The sequence below is a fragment of the Megascapheus bottae genome, chromosome 5 (assembly GCF_031878675.1).
Source record: "Megascapheus bottae isolate mThoBot1 chromosome 5, mThoBot2.hap1, whole genome shotgun sequence".
Taxonomy (NCBI): domain Eukaryota; kingdom Metazoa; phylum Chordata; class Mammalia; order Rodentia; family Geomyidae; genus Megascapheus; species Megascapheus bottae.
The window spans coordinates 25,333,520-25,358,553 of record NC_143513.1 but is presented as its reverse complement, the minus strand read 5'-3'; the positions used below and the strand labels follow the sequence as shown (position 1 = coordinate 25,358,553).

Sequence of the window (25,034 nt, the reverse complement as noted above, 5' to 3'; positions counted from 1 at the left end):
TGGACTCTTGCGTAACAAGTGATTGATGAGGTCAGCCAATGCCACTCATTCATTTCTCCTAACCAGGTGATTATTCCGTGAACACACATCTCTCATTTCTCTGTTGAGTAAAGGAGGTTTAGGAATTTCAAAATGCTTGGAGGGCTCTAGGAAGAATTCTTATGATTCTTTTTTCATGTTTACTTTCTAAGACAGTAACTGCAAGCTGGGTGTCAGTGACTCATGTCTATAATTCTGCTTACTCAGGAGGTTGAAATCTGACAATTGTGGTTCAAAGCCAGCCCTGGCAGGAAATTCCATGAGACTCATAATCTCCAATTAGTCACCCCCCCCCCAAAAAAAAGGCTGGAAAGGGAGCTGTGGCTCAAGTGGTAGAGCACTAGCCTTAACCAAAAGAAGCTCACTGACAGTGCCCAAGCTCTGAGTTCAAGCCCCAGGACTGGCACAAGAAAGAAAGAGAAAAAAAAGAAAGAAAGGAAGAAAGAAAGAAAGAAAGAAAGGAAGGAAGGAGAAAGAAAGTGAAAGGAGGGAAAGAAGGAAGGAAGGAAGGAAGGAAGGAAGGAAGGAAGGAAAAAAGAAAGGAAGGAAGGAAAAAAGAAAGGAAGGAAGGAAAAAAGAAAGGAAGGAAGGAAAGAAGGAAGGAAAAAAGAAAAAAAGGGGGTGAGGGAGAGAGGGGTGAGGGAGGGAAGAGGAAAGAACAGGGTAACTGCAGGTATCAGTTTAAGTTTAAGTAAAATGTAGACTAAGGTGGAAGCTCTGACCCTGCCGAAGTTTAAGTCACTTGATTTATTATTATTGAATTTATTTATTACTTAGGGATTAGGTCCAGTTTTAAGTTATGTTTAAGTTTTATACAGCAGAGGCAAATTTAATATGTTTTAGTGAGGAAAAAGTTTCAGAAAGCATTACTGTTGTTCACAATACTGGGGGAAAAAATGAGACTTATTCAAGCCATCCATACTGTTCTGCATGACTTTGTTTTCCAATGATCTTACATAGTACTGACTGTCACAGCCGGCCATGTAGTAACTAAGAATGTGGCATGGCCATGTAGAGCAGCTTTCCTTCGGTGTGCATTCCCCAACTCAGCAGCAAACATGAGGTATTTCCCAGAGCACCTACATGTCCAAAAGATCACAGAAGTTTGTCTGAGGTGACAGGAGTTGCAACCAGCAGTTGCTGGAATGACTATCGTTCACAACACAAGTCACTTCAGGTAAGACCCCCTATCCACCACACAATGTCTAGCCCATCCTCATTCAAGAGACTATGTCAAGAGGACAACACTGCCCCCATATTCATACCAGAGACAACCCATGGGATATTCTCATGGGAGTTAGAGGCAAACAGCACCACATACCTCAGCAGCTGCTAAGAGCAAATGCTATAATCAGCATCATTTTAGCATCACTTTTCCTCTACTCTTCAAATGTATAATGTTGCTTTTCTTAGATTAAATACTTTCCAGAAGTTCACACATGGGTAAGATGCCAATTCTACTTTTTAAAATTAAGTTTACAAAAAACTTTTTTTTTTAAGGCAGGGTTTTTTTTGTTGTTGTTGTTTTTGTGTCTTGGAGCTTGAACTCTGGGCCTGAGTGCCATCCCTGAGCTCTTTAGCTCAAGGCTACTGCCCTACCCTGGAGCCACAGCTCCACTTCCCCTTTTCTAGTAATTAACTATAGATAAGAGTCTCATGGTCTTTAGTGCCAGGGCTGGCTTTGAACCACGATCTTCAGATCTCAGCCTCCTGAGTAGCTAGGATTAGAAGCGTGAGCCACCTGGCCGGGCTGAGGCAGGTTCTTATTTATGCCTCTTAGCCTGGAACTGCTCAGTTCAAATAATACTTCTGCCTCTGTCTCCGAAGCAGCTTGGGACAACAGATGTGTGCCACATTCTCCTTGCCTCATTAAGCTGAGCTAAATAAATGCCTGTTTGTTTGAAGACAGCCAAGAGACAAAATCAGTACCCCTTTTAACATGATATTCTTTGCTAAGAAGAAGATTTTCCTGCCCTAAAATTCTGTGTCAGGAAGCGCATCATTGCAAACAACTTTACACACCTGTGTTCTTCATAGGATATCACCTCCTGCCATAGGAAACCAGAGGGACTATCCTCTGCTTGAACTTCCCTCCGTGCTACCAGAAGTAGCCTCTAGTAGGAAAGGCACTCATGGCTTCTCTCCTATGCACATTCTAGGGAGCTTAGCCTGGGAGATGAAGGCCACAGACTGGATATCACACTGTACAGAAGACAGATACCCACAGTGGTTTCATGGAATACTTAAGTTGCATCTACAAACTCTACAACATCCCAAAGCTTTTGGAAATAAAAAACAGCTGGATTTAGCATGCCTTATTCTCTCGGTCATGGAATCAAGACTGAGGTGACAGCAGGTTGACAGCCCTGGTCCCTGAATGCTATGCCAAGGCCTGCTGGCTGGGTAAGTGGATGCTGTTTCAATGAAGAATGCAGCTGAGCTGGGCGTTGCTACTTAGAAAGCTAATCCTTGCTACTTAGAAAGCTGAGATCTGAGGATTGTGGTTCAAAGCGAGCCTAGGCAGGAAAGTCTGTGAAACTCTTACCTCCAGTTAACTACCAAAAACTTAGAAGTGGCTCAAAGTGGTAGAGCTTTGTGCATAAAAGCTCAGGGACAGAGCCCAGACCCTGAGTTTAAGCCCAAAGTCCCAGGACCAGCATCAAAGGAAAAAAAAAAAGAATGCAGCGGAGTCAACCTATTTCACTTCTCTCTATTAACTATTTTACTTAAATGATAGCCTCCTATTTGCAAAATACGGAGCACAGAGGGAAGGGGAGGACAGGGAAAGAGGAGCATGAGTGGGGGTATACCATTCACAGCACTGAATCACAGTCCTTGTCTGTGTCCCCATAATTGCATGGTCACTCCAATCTCCATCATTAACATAGTTCTTCTCAACAACAGATTCAAAGAGAAGAGGCTACAAGAAAAAAAAGTCTAGGAACAGCAAATTTTCATATTACAATTTGCTTCAACCAAGGGGCTTACACTTCCTCCAGGTATTCAATCTAATCTACGGTGATTTAATCATTACTATGAGTTAACAGTCCTTCATACAGAATTTACTTGTTTTTGGTTTGGGTTTGGATGGTCAATTAAAACAGAGAACTAAAGCAAAGCAATACAAAACATAATATTAACCAATTCATTTGCCAAATCTGTGCTTATTACTTGCTCTTCAAATCTGTAACAATGATGATTTGGTTTCCAGTAGGCCTGTTGAACTGAAATATATAGCACCTTAATTTTTAAACACACAAAACACACATGTATTTTTGAAAATTATATATAAAAGCACTAGATTTTGCCTGCGACTCTCCTATCCCCCAAGTAAAGGGTTTGGAGAGGGTAAAGCTGCTGTTGGAAATTAACTAGGGCAACACAACATTTTAACAAACTTTATTCCCTGAAGTTAGAAGACGCTGTCCTGCAGCTGTCACACCACCTCATCAGACTCCAGCCCATGAACCTCGTAGAGGGTGTCCAGTATGGCCAACTGCTTTTCCATGGCGGGCAGGTAAAGGCTGAGATCCCTCTGCATCCCAACACTGAATGCTTCTTTCTGGTGGTCACCTTCTTTAATGGTTAATGCAGCCACAAAATCTTCATAGGTTGGAGCTGCCCTCAGAGCTAACTGTAAAAGAGTCACCCGTGAGTAATTGCATCATAACTGTCTGTTTACATTTATTCTGGTGCCTTAATGAGTGTATACAGTTATGTTAAGGGAGATGAAGGAGGAGAAGGGAAGAGAGAGAGAGAAAGAGAGAGAGAGTGCTGAGAAGAAATATGAATACTTTTCCAATTCTTAAAGTCTCTAACCTTGTTCCAAGCATCAGATCACTACACATCTAAAAGCAAGCACATACTTAGGTCAAATTAATGATGAATAATGCCAGTTTAAGAGAACTTTTCTGTCCGGGAGCAGGGCTTAGTGATAGAGTGCTTGCCTAGCATGCATGAAGCCCTGGATTTGATTCTTCAATACCACATACACAGAACTGGAAGTGGTGCTATGGCTCAAGTGCAAGAGCACTGGCCTTGAGAAAGCCTAACGACAGTGCCCAGGCCCTGAGTTCAAGCCCCAGGACTGGCAAAAAGAAAAGAAATGAAAAGAAAAGAAAAAAAAAGAAAAGGAAAGAGTTTTCTTTTCATCTACAATGTGATCCAGACTCCTTGACTGCATATATGTCATCTGTTTTTGATTCCTAATATCTAGCATTGCAGGGTATGGAGTATGTTTTTCCCCTCTGCATAGATAATAGTTCTGAAATGACATTGTTGTAGAGAGCCTGTTTAGTAAGTACAAGGTCCGGAATTCAAACCCTAGCACTGCCCCAGAAAGCAGGGGGTGTCTTTTTAGAGATTATACTAAAAATAAAATTTGTGCTCTAGTTCCTTCCTTCCTTTCTTTCATTCCTCCTTTTCTTTTTTCTTCTTCCTTTCCTTCTTTCTTATTTGTCCATCCTGGGGCTTGAACTTTGGACCTGGGCGCTGTCCTGGAGCTCTTCAGCTAAAGGCTACCACTCTACCATGAGCCATTTCTGGTTTTCCGGTGGTTAACTTGAGAGAAGAGTCTCACAGAACTTAGTGTCTGGGCTGGGCCTGAACCATGATACTTAGATCTCAGCCTCCTGAGTAGCTAGCATTACAGGCGTGAACCACTGGTGTCTGGCTTTATGGCTGCTTTCTTATTGGTAACATTTATTGGGTAACTAATATTTCAGTGTTAAACTTGCCTTTGATACTTGTCTTTAACAGAGCAAGTACATGCTTTTGCCTTTAGCCATTGAGGGATGACTAAACCATTTTATCAAGGGCACTCAGACGATAGTAACTTCTAAACAATCACAGGATTTTCTAAGGGAAACCAATGAACATTGTCAGTACCCTTTACCTAAGAACTTAGCAAGTCTGAGTTCTGTGATGAGCTTTGTCACAGCTCACTTTAGGAACAGAATAAGTCATTTGAAGAGGTTGTAGAGAGATTTCTCAATAAATAACTATTGACACACCTAATGCAGTTATCTCAAAGATAAAACTCAAGTGAGGGAATAAGTCAACATCATGTACAAAGTCACATAATTGAATAAAATGGGCAGCAGAGGGAACTATTAGCTTCAATTCATCACTTAAAAAGTATCATTACCTCTTAAAGAGGGTAAAGTATTGGGATAACAGCATTCTGCTTTCATTTGTGCATTGATGATTTTTTTTAAAACCACTTTAACAGGCATCCACTTCAGAGTCAAGGTCATTAGAATTGGGTAGAGGAAAGCATATTCTTTGATTCGTATTTCTTAGTCTTTGCTAACTGCAGACACTATTGCTGATACTCATTCCAAATAAATAAATAAATAAATATAAAATAAGCATTTTCTTCCTACCCTCAAAAGTAAAGGAAACAGAAAAATCACAGATGCAAAATGTAACAACTTTTTCTGAACATCTAAACATTAGGGGCAGAGAGATGACTTACCGCAAAAACCCCTCGAACTACCCAGCCGTGGTGTTGCCGCAATGTTTTACCATATGCATTATCTAGAAAAGAAAATGACTCCATGAGAAAGGATTGATTTGAAGATGATGCACATTTGAATTAAAATGCAAATTTGAATTTTAAAAAAGTACATTTTAATGTATATGATAGCACAGTCTTAATAATTAAAAATATTAATTTAATAATTAAAAACTGGGGGCAGGACTTTGGCCTAGTGGTAGAGTGCTTGCCTAGCATGCACGAAGACCCAGGTTTAATTCCTCGGTACCAAATATATAGTAAAAAGCCGGAAGTGGTGCTGAGGCTCAAGTGGTAGAGCTCTAGCCTTGAGAAAACCCAAGGACAGTGCTCAGACCCTGAGCTCAAGCCCAGGAATGGCAAAAAAAAATAAATAAATAAAATAAAAACTGATAAAAAGAATATAAGTGTAAGATGTATTGTCCTTACAGTCTTACAGAAGATAAAAGTTCACAGAGATTCTAACTCTTCTTAAATCACTTATCTAACAACAACTTATTACAGTGAGGAAGGTTCACACATCTGAGGAAACAAAGGAATGGACACTGAAAAATTGTGGCTAAATACTATTAAAAAGTAAAAAAGTTTTATGAAATATGGTCTGACCCTGATGCAGGCCCTTTGGCCTCTATCTATTTGCCCCTTTGTAAAATGACCTCTATGATTCTAATTCTAAAATGGATGCCTAATGTTTGTCCTAAATGTCCAATGATGCTTTGTGTATAAGCTAGAAACATTTAAAAATGTTATAGGAAAGCTAGGTATAGTGGTACATGCCTATACTCCCAGTTTAGCGGCCTGAGGCAGGAGGATCACTAGTCCCCAAAAGTTCAGGACCAGCCAGGACAACACAATGCAATCACCCTTTCCACACCCTTTCTCAGAACACAACCTACCACACCCAGCCCCCGTCTCAAAACAAAGAAAATCAAGCTATAAAAACGATCCCAAATAGGTTTTCTATAATTACAGAAAAAAGGAAGACACAAAAAAACAATAACTTGTTCAACTGTCATAAAACAAAACAAGTGAGAACTTAGGCTATTTGCGTCACCTTAAACCATTTGCCAGAAAATGTTTTTTTGTGAAGAAAATGATGACTATGAAAAAAAAAATATCCCTAGAAACCCATTCTAGGCATAGGAACAGCACAGATTTATTTTTTTTTCCTTTTTGGTCAGTCTTGGGGCTTGAACTCAGGACCTGGACACTGTCCTTGGACATTTTTCCTCAAAGGTAGGGCTCTGCTACTTCAGCCACAGCACCACTTTCAGCTTTTTCTGAGTATGTGGTACGAAGGAATGGAACCCAGGGCTTCATTCAGGCTAGGCCAGCACTCTACCACTAACTAGGCTATGCTCCTGGTCCAGATTTGATTTCTTTACCAGTAATTCAGAAACTGCCTACGACAAATTTAATGAGATCAGTGTTCTGTTGCTCTTGGTAGACTATTCCGCCCAAGAATTGTATGTAGAAGAGTACTTTACTATTATAACCTAGAACTGGTAAAAGTTTGGGACAAGGGAGAAACAGAAATTTAAGTGTTATGTGAGCTTGGAAACTAGAAAAGCACAGCGAAGAACTCATTCACTGAGCTAAAAAAAAAAAAAAAAACCACCGTTGCAGCTATGCAAATATGCAGAACTAGAACATCGTGGTCCTAGGCAAGAATGGAAAACCAGGAGAGATTTGAAACTGATATGGAGACAGACCGGCACTAGGGATGTGAAAATCTCAGGTCCTACGACTTAATAGACTTAAGTCTATTAAGTTTAGTTGCTTGCTTAAAGCAGTGCAAACTATCATCTTGTAAGAATTTTTTTTTAAATAATACACAGGGATAGACAGACACAATAATGAACTCAAATAGTAAGTATAGAACAGATTTACAAGTATGTCAGTGCTGGTAGTACATACAACGACTGATCGAATAAATGCTGCCAAGACAGTTGGATTCCTTATTTGAAATAATAAAAGTAAATGCCATTCTCCAATTCTAATTCCACCAAGATTATGTACATATATATGAAAAGGCAAGCATACAAAATTTTGAGACTAAAACATCAGAAATGACTTTGGGTACCAAAACACATCATAAATGAAGGGAAAAGACATGCCGCAAAACAAAAACAAATACTTACAAATCATTACTGAAAAAGGTTAATATCCAGAAATTGTAAGGAATTTCCATGATTCTTTGAAAAGCAAACTTAAGCAAAAAATGGTCAAGATATCTAAATTCACTGAGGAGAAAATTCTCCTCAGTAAAGATAAGAAAGGCTGCTCAATGTAACTAATAAAAAAAAGAACACAAACTCTGGAAACAAGAGCCATATAACGTGTGATTGTTGTTCTTAATGTACTATGTTATTTCTCATCTCTTTTGTTGTCCCATGGTTATCTCATATTGTTACAGTATCTTACCTTGTAATCTGGTATATTTATGTATGTTTACGTGTTTATTTGAAATAGGAAAGGGAAGGGGGGAAAAATGATAGAAGGGGGTGGGGGGAAATGGGGACAAAAACATGAGAAGGGGTATAAATGTTTGTGAAGTAATGCACCTTCTATCTGGTGAATATAACTGTATCTCTTCTATTAATTACAATAAAAAAGAATGGGAGATATTCTTACTATTCTGCTGTTAATTACAGGCGCGGAGACCAATTTTCCAATATCTAATCATGTGGTTGAGCCATTCTAACAACCACTATACACTAGAGCAGCAGCTTTTAGAGTGCAGTCTTCAAACTAGCAGCTTTCCCTAGCTAGGGACTTGTAAAATTGTAGTCTTTGATTGCACTACAGCTCTTTGGAGCAATCTGCACTTTCAAGGTACCTTTCAGTTGCTACTAATATACTCCAGAGCTCGGCACCATTGTTCTAGGAAAGTTTCTCACATAGTAAAGTGCAATGAACTCCACAGCACTGAACAGCCAGCTTTTCCCCTGCCTCAGACATTTACATTTTCTCTATGACAAAGAGCACTTCTAAAGCACATGTAAAAGCCAGGTGTCAGTAGTTCATGCATGAAATTCTAGCTACTGAGGAGGCTGAAATCTGAGGATCACAATTCGAAGCCAGTCCAAGCAAGAATTTCTTTCTATAAGACACTTATCTCCAATAAACTGCTCAGAAAAAAGTGGAAGTAGTGCTGTGGCCCAAGAGGTAGAGAGGTAGCCTTGAGCACAAAGAGGCTCAGGGACAGAGCCCACATCCTAAGTTCAAGCCATAGGACAGGCAAAAAAAAAATCAGGTACATTAAAGGTTTGTAATAGTAAAACTCTGAATCAACCTAAATATCTACGGCAGCATATTAAGAATTACAACCTACTAACACAACAGGAAATGAATGGGTTGGAACTGCAAGCATCGAGAGTGAAAAATTTGAAAATCTAAAAACCATTGAGTGAATCTAAAAAACATTTGTACAATCCGATGCCATGTATATGAGCCTAAAACATAAATCCATGCTAGATAGTGGCTTGGGAGCACATAAAAATATAGTACAAACATGGGGAAGGAATTTGGTCTAGTGGTAGAGTGCTTGCTTAGCATGCATAAAGATATAGGTTCAATTCCTCAGTACCACATACACAGAAAAAAGCCAGAAGAAAGCCCCAAGACAGTGCTCAGCCCCTAAGCTCAAGGCCCAGGACTGGCAAAAAAAAAAAATACATATATATGCACATACACACACACACACACACAGTACAATCATAAAAACGTATTGGGTAGTGATAAACATCAAATTCAGGATGAGGATCTCTGGAAAACAAGATAAGAGAATGAGTATTTAATTGTACTAACCTATTTTAGACATTAAAAAGCTACTAAGAAAGTATCCTGTGACTTTTGTCAGTCCTGAGGCTTGAACTGAGGGCCTGGGCACTGTCCTTGAACTTTCTCAAGGCTAGTGCTCTACCACTTGAGCCACAGCACCACTTCTGGCTTTTTCTGTGTATGTATCAAGGAAATGAACCCAGGTCTTTGTGCATGCTAGGCAAGCACTCTACCACTAGGACACACTCTCAGCATTCTATTAATTTTTTTTTAATAGGGACTCAGCTTTAGGCAAAAGAACTGCAAGGAGAAACATCATTTCAACACCCAATGGACAGCTGTGAAACAAGTGCCCAGAAATGCCCTTTGTTAGTGTCAGGCATTGTCAAAACTAATAATGCTTGTGCCAGGCACCAATGGCTCATTCCTACAATCCTAGCTACTCAGAGGTTGAGATCTGAGAACCTTTCCAGCACCAGACCAGACAGGGAAGTCTTGGAGACTCTTCACTACAATTAACCACCAAAAAGATGGAAGTGGAGCTGTGCTCAAGTGGTACAGCTCCAGTCTTGAGCAGAAAAGGCAAGGGACAATGCTCAGGTTCTGATTTAAAGACCCAGTAATGGCAAAACAGAACAGAAACAGAAAACAAATAGCAAGTGGTACTGTGACTCAAGTGGTAGAGCGGTAGCCTTGAGCTGAAGAGTTCAGGGACAGCACCCAGGCCCAGAGTGCAAGCCCCATGGTTGACGAAAAAGCAAACAACAACAACAAAAAACCCAGAAAACAAACAACAACAAAAATCCTAATACTTGTGGAGTAAGCCAATGTGGACCCAGGATGTAAATGGTTTGGGGAAAGGCATGAATTGGTTCATGTTCAATAGTATTTTGTAGTAATTAGATTATGACTTGATGTTAAGTATCTATAAATTCTATTTTTCTCAAGCTTGGTTCTCCTCCTTTGTGAAATCTTTCATGCTAAATATGTGACTGAACAACCTTTACAATATTTTCTTATTCTGTGCCAGAGATCTTGGTTGGATTAATTTTTACTTGACATTTACAGGCTCTTCTGAAGCTCTAGTTGTGTCAATATGAAATTCTGCTGAATGGACAGTGCAGTGCACAAAGCATTTAATACAATGGCGCATGAAATGCCAGTAATTTTTCTTCCTTCCACTTACAAGACTGTTTCCTCAAACCTAGTTTTGATGTTGGCAATGTTATTATGCCACATTCCAGGAAGGTTTAAACCTAACTGACTTTGGGTTCAACTCCTTCCTTAAAATAGCTTCTAGTGACTAACACAAGATGCTAAAGGTACAAAGGCATTGTTGGCACGAGACCACCCAAAATGTTCCACTTGCTTATCAATACGGGGAATCCAAGCTCAAGAGTGGGGGAAGGTAACGTAAAACCTAAGGCCTCCATCCAGTTGCTGGAAAAAAGTTCAAGTCATTGCACTGAAGCAATGCAGAATAAATTCATTTTCTAGGAGGGCAGTAGATGTCAAGATTTCCACTATGCCATTTAGAACTCCCATATTTCATCTACTATCTCCAAGGGCACTAAGATTAAACATTCAGCATGAGTATTTATCTCTCAAAATCTTTTCCTTTTTCTTTTTTCTTTTCTTTTCTTTTCTATTCTTTCTTTCTTTTTTTTTTTGTGCCAGTCCTGAGGCTTGAACTCAGGGGCTGGGAACTGTCCTTGAACTTTCTCAAGGCTAGTGATCTACCACTTGAGCCACAACTTCTGGCTTTTTCTGGTATGTGGTATTGAGGAATCAACCAGGTCTTTGTGCATGCTAGGCAAACACTCTTACCACGCTCTGAGCCCTCTCAAAATCTTTTCTTAAGTAGTATTTTATTAAAAAGCAATTGAACTATGATTAAAAGGAGGCAAAACCGACATTATTACTACATCCAACCCATTCAGTCCTGTTTCTTAACAATTCTTCTAAAAAACATATGGGTGTGGCCAAAGTGGCAGAGCAACTGCCAGGCATGAACAATTCCTCTGAGGAAGTAATAAATCTCCAAATAATGTAACTACAGGCAAGTAGCAAATGAATTTCAATGGACTGTATTGAGACAAATAGGTCACAAACTTCAACATAGATTAGTATTTCACTGCATGACTTGTTAATATACAGACTGTCAGGCCTTATCCTGCAGGTTCTGATTTAGCAGATCTAGGGTAAAGACTGATGATCTGAATTTCTAGTATGACTCCAGGTGATGAATATGCTACTGTCCTTGATCCATATTTAAAAATCTTTACATGCTTCGACCCTAGGAAAGATCTAGTCATGATAAAGGGGGATATATTTAGAAGAGTCAATAAACTTAACATAGAACTGGGCTATAGCTCAATGGCAGAGTACTTTCCAAATATGTACAAGTTTTTCTGATGCTCAGTACTACCAGGAAGAACAACAACAACAAAAAGGAACTTAGTGTATCCTGAGCAGTAGCTATTATCACAGTAAATCAAATTGTTTTAGAACTGAATTCCAAGTTAGCAAGTTATCCTGTCTGTGCATGACAAATTTTAAGCCCCCTTCCTTTTCCTACATGCTTATTTTCTCATTTCAGACAAAACATCAGCTCATTTATAAAAGCTAATGAAAAATAATGAAATGAAAATTTTAAAATGAAAAGATAAAACAAAAACAAACCATTATCCCTAAAGAAATAGGCACTGAGGAACTGCTGACATCTGGATTGCTTTTACATTCTCATAAAGCCATGTCTACTTATTACATCTGTGTCTGATGAGGAAGGAGGATAGGTTAGTTAAAACATCTTTACTTCTTCACACCTTCCAGCACAAGTAAATTAAGGATTATTACAAACAAAAAAAATCTTTGAAATGAACAGAGATGGAAAATGTCAAATTCACAGACCTTTTCCTTTCTTTTGAAAATAGTGAAGAGTGTGTGAGAGAAAAAAGCTGAGATTGGCTGTAATTATTTCAATCATAAAGCAGCAGTTGCCCTTCAAGGCCTTCTCACAGGGTCAATAACTCCTAGGCCTTGTCTCCAAATTAATAAAAAGCACAGCGAGGAGTGGGGGAAGTTGGGGGTGGGAAGAAGGACACAGTTTGGGTGGGAGCAAGTTTGAGAAGTTACATCCTCAAATGTTCTCTATCTCCAGAGTCAAAGCCCTTCTTTAATTAGGAAATGTCCTGTGAGCAGCAATGGGTTCCATTTCACCCCAGATGGAGCATGGGTTGGGCATTGCTTTCCTCTGCTCCCACATACAAGCTCACAAATGCAAAAGCAGCTCTCATACTTCTTATAGGTAGGTGGCAGAATCAGCTTCCAATGAGCAATTTCTCAAGAGAAATTCTGGTTTGGCACCTCAACCCCAATACATTCTGTTGAAAACACTGATTTAGAACAAATAAGATCCATTTTTCTGGCAGTTTATCAGCTTCATGTGTGAAAGTGCTAATTATGATGATGTTAAAAGCATGAACTGATGGAGGCAGATTAGAGGAATCTACCATTTTCACTCTGAGAAGATTCAAGTAACACGGGAGAGACTAGATTTGTAAGGGAGAAAAAAAATCAGAAGCCATAAAGGATGTAGTGAAGAGGCTGAAAACCACAGGTAAATAAATCTAATAGGAAAAAACATGTAGCAATAAGTTCCAGGTTCACACCTGGAGAGGGATAGAAAGATACAAGACTCCATTACAAAGTAAAATAGGCCTGGCAAGAGACTGCTAACTGTAGCCTTGGGAAAAGTCTATGTCCTAATCTCAGTTCAAAAGCTTGAGAGGCAGTAGTAATGAGTTTCACATGAAAGGCTAACTTCAGTGAAGAAGGTATTCTAGTTGCTTCACTTAACTGAAGAGGATGCCTATTGTTGGAGACTAAAAGTTACTCTGGGGCCTGGGAATAAGGAACAATCTGAACTCAAGAAACCAAAGGATTAAAAACTCACTGTATATTAAAAAAAAAACAAAAAACTTGTACTACTAATAATAAAAGAAACCAAAGGACATCTTGATGAAGAACATGGGTAAAAGTAAAGCATGAGAGTTGTCTGAGGAGAGTGTCTAGCAAAACTCTTTGTGGAAGTTTAAACTATGAAAAATGACACTGGCAGCTTAATGTCAGGAACAGTGGCAAGTCAGTGACTAAAAGCTTTTTTTATCCTGAGTGAAGGAGAGAAGAAATACACTTTAAAATAATAAAGGGCCATCTATAGTCAATACCACAGTAAATGGGGAACTGAAATAATTTTCCCTAAAGTGAGAGAATATGAAAAGTGGCTCACTAGCTACTCAGGAAGCTGAGGATGGAGGTTTGAAACCCAGCAAAGTAATTTCATTCTTATCTCCAATTAACTTCCACAAAAGCTGGAAGATGAGCTGTGACTCAAGTGGCACGGAACTAGCCTTGAGCAAAAAACTCAAGGGACAGTGCTTAGGCTGAATTCAAGCCCTAGGACTGTCACCAAAAAATGTCCATTCTTACCACTCCTACTGGAATCCCTAGCCAGAGTAATAATGCAAGGCAAAGGGGGGCAGTAAGGCAAATTATCCTTAGTTGCAGAAGCCATAATTTTTAAAACCCAAAAAGATTTCATGGAAAAACAAAACTCCTAGATCTTAAAACAGTTTGTCAATATAACAGGATACTAAATCAATACTTCAAAAATCAAAAATCAATATCTTCCTGGGCTCCCATGACTCACATCTATATTCCTAGCTACTTAGTAGGCTCAGATCACAAACTAAGGATTGTGATTCAAGCCAACTTGCATAGGGAAATCAAGGAAACTTTTAACTTCAATCAGCCACTAAAAAGTCAGAAGTAAGAGTTGTGACTCAACTAGTAGAGCCTTAGCCTTGAGTGGAAAAGAACTAAGGAACAGTGCCCAGGCCTTCAGTTCAGGCCTGAGGACTGGCAAAAGCAATCAGTATATTTTTATATATAAAAAATGAACACACTGAGAAAGAAATCAAGAAAACAATTCCATTCATTAATGGCTCTAAAAAAATAGCTGAGTATAAACTTAACCCCAAACTGGTAAAGTCTTCCATAATAAAAAAAACTATTAAACATTAAAAAAACCAGAAGACATGATTAAATGGAAGGACCCTATATGCCCATGTGTTAGCAAAATTAGTATTGTGACAATTGTCATACTTCCAAAAGGAATCCTTAGATTCAATGCAATATCCAGCAAAATCCCAATGTCATTCTTCACAGGAATTTTTTTTTTTAAATTAACCTAAAAATTCATATGGGGTCAGGTGCTGGTGGCTCATAACCATAATCCTCGTTACTCAGGACGCAGAGATCTGATAACTGAGGTTCAAAGCCAGCCTGGGCAGGAAAGTCTGTGAAACTCTTATCTCCTGTAAACTACTCAGAAAAGAAAAGCCAGAAATCCAGAAATGGTACTATTGCTCAAGTGGTAGAGTGCTAGCCTTGAGGAAAAGAAGCTCATGGATAGCACCCAGGCCTGAGTTCCAGCCCCAGGACATGCATCAACTACACCTCCCCCCCGCATCCCCTCCCACTCAAGAAAACAAAACAAAACAAAAAAACTGTATGGAAGCTCATCACAACACTGGCCTACAAATTATACTACAGAGCTATAGTAACAAAAACTACATGGTGCTGGCAAGAAACAGAAACATGAGGACCAACGGAAGAGAAGAGTCAGAAATAAAAGCACACAGCTACCGTCCTCTAATTTGTGACAAAGAAGCCAAAAAACACATACTACTGAAATGACTCTCTCTTCAACAAATGGTGCTGAGAAATGTTACCTGCATGCAGAACACTGAAACTAAATGCCTACCTTTATTCCTGTACAAACTACCGCTCCAAATGGATCAAAGATCTAAAGATAACATCTGAAATTCTGACACTACTACAAGAAAACATAACAAAATTTCTCAAGGACACAGGCACAAATAATTATTTTCTGAGCAAGAGTCTCAGAACAAGAAAATTAGAACAAGAATGGAAAATGGGAATGCATCAACTAAAAACCTCTATATAGAATAAAAAAATTCCCTAAACCAAAAGGAAATACACAGAATAGAAAAAGAATTTCACCAGCTTTTCAGCACATAAAAGATTAATAACCAGAAATACAAGGAACTCAAAAAAGTAAAGAATAGCTGATAATTGGGAAATGATTAAACAAACAGTTCTCAAAAGAAGAAACACGGGGGCCGGGAGTTTGGCCTAGTGGTAAGAAAGCTTGCCTAACATGCATGAAGACCTGGGTCCAATTCCTTGGTACCACATACATAGGAAGTGGTGCTGTGGCTCAAGTAAGTAGACCTCTAGCCTTGAGAAAGCCCAAAGTCAGTGAGTTCAAGTCTTGGGACTGACCAAAAAACAAACAAACAAAAAACATCCAAACGGTTCATTGGCTCATAAAGAAATGTCAACATTCTCAGCTATAAAGGACACACAAATGAAAAGTACATCAAGATTCCAACTCACCTCAATGTGGATGGCAATCATCAAGAAAACAAACATCAGCACATGCTGCCGAAGACATGGGGGAAAGAATCTGTCACACACTTTTTGGGAATGTAAACCAGTGCAACCACTCTGGATACTAGTTTGCAGGTTTATCCAAAGACTAAAATTAGACACTTAGGTCCCTTCCATACCAGGCTTAGGAAATATACAATGGACTCTAAATCAATATACATGAGATACTGGCATACCCATATTTATTGCAGCTTTGTTCACAATAGCCAAACAACAGAAGCAGCCAAGGTTCTCAACAACTAATAGATGAATTTAAAAAACAAAAACGCAGTATATATAAAAATAGAATAGAATATTACTCAGTTATAAAGAAAAGTGAAATTATGTCATTTATAGTTAAGTGGATGAAGCCACACAAAAGCTAAAAATATAGCAAATTTTCGCTCAGTTGTAGAATCTAGACTTTAAACACGTGTACATACATACATATACAAGTTATATATATATATATATATACATACATACATACATACATACATTTATAATAGAGAGAACTTGATTGTAATTATGGGACTTTTGGAAGGCATAGCTGCAGGAGAGGAAAAGAATGATGAACAGGGAATAATAATGGAAAGTCAATGGCTTCCAAGAAAGAACATAAGAAATCTCACTGAACACTGATAAAATAGGGACTTTGGTTGGGAGCTGGTGGCTTATGCCTATAATCCTCAAGAGGCTGAGCTCTGAGGACTGCAGTTCAAAGCCAGCACAGGTAGGAAAGCCTGTGAAATTCTTATCTCCAATTAACCACCAGAAAACCAGAAGTGGTGCTGTGGCTCAAAATGGCAGAGAGCAAACCTTGAGCAAGAGTTCAGGGACAGTGCCCAGGCCCTGAATTCAAGCCTCACAACTCATTTAAAAAAAAAAAAAGTCAGGCATGGTAGCTCATGTCTGTAATCCTAGCTACTCAGGAGGCTGAGATCTGAGGATCAAGGTTCAAAGCCAGCCAGGACACTAAAGACCTTGAGACTATTATCTCCAATTAATCAGCAGAAAGCAGGAAGTGGGGCTTGGCTCAAGGGGTAGGGTGGCAGTCTTGAGCGGAAGAGTTCAGGGACAATGCCCAGGCCCAGGGATAGGGTGGTAGCCTTGAGCTGAAGAGCTCAGGGACAGCTCTCAGGCCCAGAGTTCAGGCCCCATTACCCACAAAAAATAAACAAAAGTTTTTTCAAATAAGATAGGTGCTCGGAGAAGGAGAAAAAAGCATATGTGAAATCCCTTGATAAAATAAATATACACTTAAAAACAATGAATGGCGGAAAGGTAACATAGGCTAAGTTGAGATCAGGTATCAGCAAGAGAAAGAAGTAGGGATGGAGAAGGTAAATGAGGGTGAACATGACTGAAATACTTTGTATCACACATGAAAACAGAACAATGAAACTGGAAGGAAGAAGGGGAACAAGGGAGCCCAATAAGAGTGGGTGGGGTTGATAAACTATACTTTATTCATGTTTGGAAATATTATGATCAAACTCCCCTGTACAACTAATTTACACTAATAAACATCTATTTTAAACATATTTATGACTCTGGACACCAGTGGCTTGTGCCCTGTAATCTTAGCCACACAGGAGACTGAGATCTGAGGACTGTGCCAGCCCAGACTGGAAAGTCTTCAAGAGACTCTTACCTCTAATCAACCACTCAAAAACCAGAAGAGGAGCTGTGGCTCAAAAGCCTTGTGCAAAAGAACTTAGGGACAGCACCCAGGCCCTGAGTTCAAGCCCAACAACCAACCAACAAACAAAAAGTGTTAATGATAGCATCTGATCTCTAATAATAATAATAATAATATATGTGTGTGTGTGTGTGTGTGTGTGTGTGTGTGTGTGTGTGTGTGTGTGTGTTTTACAGTCCTGGGTTTGAACTCAGTGTCTAAGCACTGTCCTTGGGCTTTCTCAAGGCTGGTGCTCTACCACTTGAGCCACAGCACCACTTCTGGCTTTTTCTGTGTATGTGGTACCGAGGAATTGGAGCCAGTTCTTCATGCATGCTAGGTAAGCACTCTACCCATTTTTCTGTACCTAATTCTATTTTTTTTCCCTGCAGGAATCTACTTAATTCTTACAATAACCTTTTTAGGAAAATAGTATCACCACTCTCATTTTACAAGTAAGAAAACTGAGGCACAAAGATGCAATAACTTGCCTCAGAGCACAACTCTAATAAATAGTAGAACCCAGGGAGCCACTCCAGAGTTTATTATCCTACTCTGCATGCCATAAAATTCCACAGATAAAATTGTGTAGCAATTGTTCTAGCAATGATTTCTAGACAGTTGGGACTCAGGGAATCTTAGACAAGAATCTCCTAAGCTAATAGAAAAAAGAAAAACCTACCTGTGAAAATGAATAATATAATTCAACACATCAACAGGAGCAAAGACAAAAATCACATGATTGTCTCAATAGATGCGGAAAAGGCATTTGACAAGATCCAACACCCCTTCATGTTAAAAGCTCTGGAGAAACTAGGAATCCATGGAACATTCCTTAATGTAATAAAGGCTGTGTATGAGAAACCTACTGCTAGTATTACACTTAATGGTGAAAATCTAAAGCCATTTCCTCTAAAATCAGGAACGAGACAAGGATGCCCACTCTCTCCACTCCTCTTTAACATAGTACTAGAATTCCTAGCCAGTGCAATAAGGCAAGAAGCAAGCATAAAGGGGATCCAAGTAGGGAAAGAGGAAATAAAACTATCCCTCTTTGCAGATGACATGATTCTGTATTTAAAGAATCCTATAGACTCTACTCCCAAGCTCCTTGAGCTGATCCAAAGCTTTGGAAGAGTAGCAGGCTATAAAATCAACCCTCAAAAATCAACTGCCTTCCTTTATGCCAACAGTGAGAGGAATGAGGCAATAATCAGGAAAGAAACTCCTTTCACAATAGCCTCAAAGAAAATAAAGTACCTAGGAATTAGCTTAACTAAGAATGTAAAGGACCTTTTTGACGAAAACTTCAAAACCCTAAAAAAGGAAATTAAAGCAGAACTAAGGAAATGGAAAAACCTCCCATGCTTCTGGATTGGAAGAATCAACATTGTGAAAATGACAATCTTGCCAAGAACTATCTACAAATTCAATGCAATACCCATCAACATACCAATGTCATTCTTTAAAGAAATAGAAGAGGCAATCCAAAATTTCATATGGAATAATAAAAGACCCCGTATAGCAAAAACACTTCTTAGCAGAAAGAACAGCGCTGGAGGAATTTCAATTCCAAACTTTAGACTCTATTACAGAGCTATAATCCTCAAAACAGCTTGGTACTGGCACAGGAACAGGCCTGAAGACCAATGGAATAGAACTGAGGACCCAGATATTAAACCACAGACTTATGGCCACCTAATCTTTGACAAGGGAGCCAAAAAAATAGAATGGAAGAAAGACAGCCTCTTCAACAAGTTGTGCTGGCAGAACTGGTTAAGCACCTGCAGAAAACTAAAGCTGGATCCTTCTTTGTCACCTTGCACTAGAATTAACTCCAAATGGATCAAAGACCTGGAGGTAAAAGCTGACACACTGAAAACTCTACAGGAAGGAATAGGAGATACACTAGGCCTCCTTGGCACAGGTCGAAACTTTCTTAATAAGGACCAAGAATCACAACAAATCAGAGAAAGGCTGGATAAGTGGGACTGCATTAAACTGCAGAGCTTTTGTATGGCAAAGGACATAGCTAGTAAACTAATCAGGAAGCCTACAGAGTGGGAGAAGATCTTCACCAACCAAACAACGGACAAAGGCCTCATATCTAAAATACATCAACAACTCAAAAAATTGAATCACTCCAAAACTAACCTCCAAAGTAACAACCATCCCATTAAAAGATGGGCCAAAGATTTAAAGAGAGTCTTCTCTGAAGAAGAAAAAAAATGGCCTATAGACACATGAAGAAATGCTCAACATCTCTGGTCATAAAAGAAATGCAAATCAAAACAACTCTAAGATTCCACCTCACTCCAGCTAGAATGGCCAAGATCAGGAAAACGAATGACAACAGATGCTGGAGGGGATGTGGCCAGGAGGGATCACTACTACACTGTTGGTGGGAGTGCAAACTCGTCCAACCACTATGGAAAGCAGTGTGGCAGTGCCTCAAAAGGCTAAACATAGAACTCCCCTATGACCCAGCAATTCCACTACTTGGCATTTACCCAACCATCCAGAAACAAGGACATACTAAACCCACTAGCACAACAATGTTCATTGCAGCACTATTCACCATAGCAAAGATATGGAACCAACCTAGATGTCCCTCAGTTGATGAGTGGATCAACAAGTTGTGGTATTTGTACACAATGGAATTCTATGCTGCTGTCAGAAAGAATGATATCGCCCCATTTGTTAGGAAATGGAAAGACTTAGAAAAAATCATATTAAGTGAAGTAAGCCAGACTCAAAGGAACTTAGGCTCAATGGTTTCCCTCATTCGTCATAATCAGTAGAAACCTTGGGCTCTACTAGCAGAGATTTGCAATAGAGCAAAATCTTGATACATAAGGACATATAATGTGAAGCTAATTAAAAGGACCTCCAGGATAGTGAAACAAAAGCCATATAATGAATGATTGTTGTCCTTAATGTACTATGTTGTCTCTCACCTCCTTTGCTGTCCCTTGTTATCTCATATTGGTATAGTATCTCACTTTGTTATCTAATATATTGAATTTATTTGTATTTGGATATTTGAAATTTGATAGGGAAGGGGGGAAAACCAAGACGGCTGGGGGGTGTGGGGGGGAGGGAAATGGGTACCAAGACATGTGAAAGGGTATCAATGTATGTGACTTAACGCACCTTCTATCTGGCAAATATCATGTAACCCTTTTACTAATTACAATAAAAAATAAAAAAAAGAAAAAAAAAGAAAATGAATAAATAGAAGCCATAGAAAACAGTGGTTCTCCTGTATACCAGGAGTATGTTTAAAAATTCATTTCACTATAATCATTGCTAATCAGCAATTAACTGTGTGGATCTCTACAATACAATAATGGAGGACTTCAAAATGATTTGGAATTTCACACACACCCCCTTCAAAAGCATTCAAGACTCATGCCAGGATTTCCTATAGGACAAGAGTGAGACTTCATCCAGATCTTTAAAGCCATTATAAAAGTGCTTCCAGGGCCAGGAGTTTGGCCTAGTGGTTAAAGTGCTTGCCTAGCATGCATGAAGACCCGGGTTTGATTCCTCGGTACCACATACATAGAAAAAAGCCAGAAGTGGTGCTGAGGCTCAAGTGGTAGAGCGCTAGCCTTGAGAAAGTCCAAGGACAGTGCTCAGGCCCTGAGCTCAAGCCCAGGACTGGCAAAAAAAAAAAGTGCTTCCAAGTCTTAATATTTTCCAAAACTGATTTGATAGAAATATGCATCTACACAACCCACCTGCCTCATGTTTATTTACTTTTTATTTATTTATTTGTTTATTTGTAAGTCCTGGGGCTTGAACTCAGGGCCTGAGCCACTGTCCTTGGGCTTTCTTGAGGCATCCAGCTTTTCCTATGTATGTGGTACTGAGGAATCAATCCCAGTGCATGCTAGGCAAGCACTCTACTACTAGGCCAAACTCCCAGCCCCCTGCCTAGTGTTTATTAAGGACCTACAATACTGCAGTCATGACAAAAACACAAGATGGTCTCCCTGTGACCAAGGCTTTCCTAGTAGTCTTACTTGTCCCAATTCAAGATAGATACCTGAGACGTGTGATAGTCAACCCATAAACTCACTCTAGAATTCATCACCAAGATTTCCACCTTCCTTTTATGGTCTCCAAAATTAGCTTTTCTTTGAATACTGATTCCCGAGGACTTCTGAACATGATGATTATGTTAAAGGTAACTAGACTTAATAAATATTTGGTCTTCTACTTTAAGATTATGGTATAGCGTTCTGTTAATACAGTACATTAGATACACTAATTTTAATAAGTGAGATCAAGATTACCCTGCCACTGTCTAATGGGTCCTTTTAAAACAGAGCCTCCATAAAAGAAAAAAGCAAAATGAATAATAATGAAATAAGAAAAAGAAACAAAATCAAATTCAGAGAAGCAGGATTATCCCCTATAGTTTGTCTCCTCTTACAGAACATCACTCTATCCAGAGATCAAATGTGATTTGATCAATATATCTAAAAGACACTTACTTAGAGCTGTCTGTATATCCTTTTCCCCATTTTTTACTTCAGTCAAAAATCCTTTTAAAAATTTGAGACCTCTACAAAAGAACAAAGAAGAAAAATTATTTTCCGAGTTCACTTATATGAGGCATCAGAAATGATAGGCACTAGATTCTATTTCAGTAATGTCGTGGGTATAGCAGTAAAACAGTCAAGACCATAAAGTGATCTTTTGAAGTTTCTTCTCTGTCATTTCACTTAGGATGCTCTGCATCATTCACTCATCCCATGTGACATATCAAAAGCAATAGTTTTCAAAATCTGGTCCCCAAACTGGTGACTTTAGCATTGCTTGGGAATTTCCTAGACATAAAATTCTAGGACCCACTTTCATACTTAGGAACCAGAAACAATGATTCTAAGTCCATTGTTTTTAATAAGCCAACTAAGAGCCACTAAAGTTGAAGAATCACTGATTTAAAGTAGATCAAAACAAAGCAAAAAAGAGTTGTCTTTCCTGTCCTTTATGATTCCTATTATATATGTAAATATAATGTAAATTTACACATATAAATATACACATATATTTATTATACATATATGCATATAAACAAAATGTATGCATATATAAATATGTTATGTGTATATTTGTATGCATATATACACGTGTGCATATGTAAATATATCCATATATATGTGTTCCGATGATTCCTTATATAATATAGATATTAGTGTATATGTATGTATATATGTGTGGGTATATATACACATATTATTACTATTATCAATATTTATCACCAGCAAGAGGGATGAAAAAAAATCTTCCTCTTTTAAACATTCTAGAAAACTACACAATTTGGTTTGATGCTTGGTTCAGAAATGGTCCTTTGTGGGACAATGTTTTTGCTGAAAACATTTCCACTGCACTGACATTAACTGCAGCTCCACCCAACTGCCTCACCTCTTTAGCCACAAGAGGGCTTCAGTAGCGGAGTTCCTAACCTGAGCTACATCAGCTTCCACTTCATGCAGCACTATCTTCTGGAGGGTAGTAAACTCTTCTTTGTTGGTTATATACTTCTGATTTACTTTCTAGAAGAAAAAATAGGAAAACAATCTAAGTTTAAAAAAAAATGTAGGGCTGGGAGTTTGGCCTAGTGGTAGATAGAGTGCTTGCCTAGCATGCATGAAGACCTGGGTTCAATTCCTCAGTACCACATAAACATAGAAAAAAGCCAGAAGAGGTGCTGAGGCTCAAGTGGTAGAGCTCTAGCCTTGAGAAAGTCCAAGGCCAATGCTCAGGCTCTGAGCTCAAGTCCAGGACTGGCAAAAAAAAAAAAAAAATTGTAAGAGTAGCTGGTGCGCGGTGGCTCATGCCAGAAATCCTGGCTACTCAGGAGGTTGAGATCTGAGGATCAAGGTTCAAAGCCAGTCCATGCACAAAAGGACCTGAGACTCTCATCTCCAATTAACCTCTAGAAAATGGGAAGTGGGGCTTGGCTCAAGGGTAGGGCGGGAGCCTTGAGCTAAAGAGCTCAGGGACAATGCCCAGACCCAGAGGTAAGAAGGCAGCCTTGAGCTGAAGAGCTTAGGGACAGCACCCAGGCCAAGTTCAAGCTCCATGACCCACAAAAGAAAAAAAAAAGTTACGAAGGACCTCAATACAATATTGAGGTCCAATAAATCTGGGAAGACCTCTAAGAATGACGTAAGAGTATTGAAGTTTTTGTTTGAGAATTCTGAGACTTACTCTGGAATTCAACAGTCACAGGTGTTGTTTTTGGCAGTACTGTGATTTGAACTCAGGGCCTTGCCCTTGCTAATAGTTGAGCCATTACCTCATCATTTTTTGTTTCAATTTATTGTTTAGATGGGGTCTCATACTGCCTATTTCAGTCTCACAATGGTAAAGAAGTGTTCTCTGCCTCCTTTCCGGTCATTGTCTAAAATTAACTAATATAGAATCAGTGCTAATACATGAGTCTCTAACTGACCCACCAAAAGAAAATCCTGTCACCATTTTTTAAATTGTATTTTGTTATCTTTAAGAATTTATACGAACGGATCCAGTTCCCCCCCCCTCTTTTTTTTTTTTTTTTTTTTTGCCAGTCCTGGGCTTGAGCTCAGGGCCTGAGCACTGTCGTTGGACTTTCTCAAGGCTAGAGCTCTAGTACTTAATCCTCAGCACCACTTTCCCACTTTTTTCTATGTATGTGGTACTGAGGAATCAAATACAAGTCTTCATGCTTGCGAGGCAAGCACTCTACCACTAGGCCAAACTACCAGGCCCAGTTTCATTTTTAAATGTACTTTTCACCTCCACACCCAAACTTGCTTGCCTCTACCATAAAATAAAGATTTCATTAGTTACTTCCACAATGATCAATTAAAACATGAAAAAAGTACTAGCTCTTTCTCCTGCTGTGCTCTTTCAGGCTGGGCAACCATTTGACTGCTGAGCCAAACCTTCATCCCCTTTTAGGCACTCGGTATTTGTCTTTTTCTGTTTTGTTTTATTTTTTTCCCTTCAGTTGTGGGACTTGATCTCCAGGCCTGGGGGCTATCCCTGAGCTCTTCAGCTCAGCCACAGCGCCACTCCCACTTTTCTGGTGGTTAACTGGAGATAAGAGACTTTTGAACTTTAATGCCCAGGCTGTCTTTGAACCGTGATCCTCATATCTCAACCTCCTGAGTAGCTAGGATTACATGCATGAGCCAACGCCCAGCTAGGCACTAGTCATTCTAAAACAGGATCTTGGTGGGCATTTTTGGGGGGGTTCTTTTTGCCATATCTAGATCAAAAGTCTCCTATTTTACACTTCTTACCACATTTAAGATGATCGGTGCATTCCACAATGCACATCTTATCTTGAGAAGGGAATCTCAAAAACTTTTCTTTTCTTTTTTTTGCCAGTTCTGGCTTGATCTCAGGGCCTGAGCACCATCCTTAGGTTTTCTCAAGGCTAGAGCTCTACTACTTGAGCCATAATACCATTTCCAGCTTATTGCATGTATGTGGTACTGA

General features: G+C 39.2%; 1 protein-coding gene across 5 annotated transcripts in view; it reads right to left on the bottom strand.

The window, feature by feature from the left end:
• Positions 1-3,422: 3,422 nt before the first annotated feature.
• Plekha8 (pleckstrin homology domain containing A8) overlaps positions 3,423-25,034 on the bottom strand; it is a 48,300-nt gene continuing 26,688 nt past the window's right edge. For 4 of the 5 annotated variants that reach the window (XM_090332823.1, XM_090332821.1, XM_090332822.1 and 1 more), the window contains 4 exons: positions 22,971-23,101; positions 22,037-22,107; positions 5,516-5,577; positions 3,423-3,673 (listed from right to left, as the gene is read on the bottom strand). In XM_090332823.1, coding sequence (XP_090188949.1) covers positions 3,476-3,673; positions 5,516-5,577; positions 22,037-22,107; positions 22,971-23,101 — 462 coding nt within the window. In that variant the 3' untranslated portion in view covers positions 3,423-3,475. Of the gene's footprint in view, positions 3,674-5,515; positions 5,578-22,036; positions 22,108-22,970; positions 23,102-25,034 lie in introns of those variants that run through there. The other variant, XM_090332825.1, reaches the window with a different exon arrangement.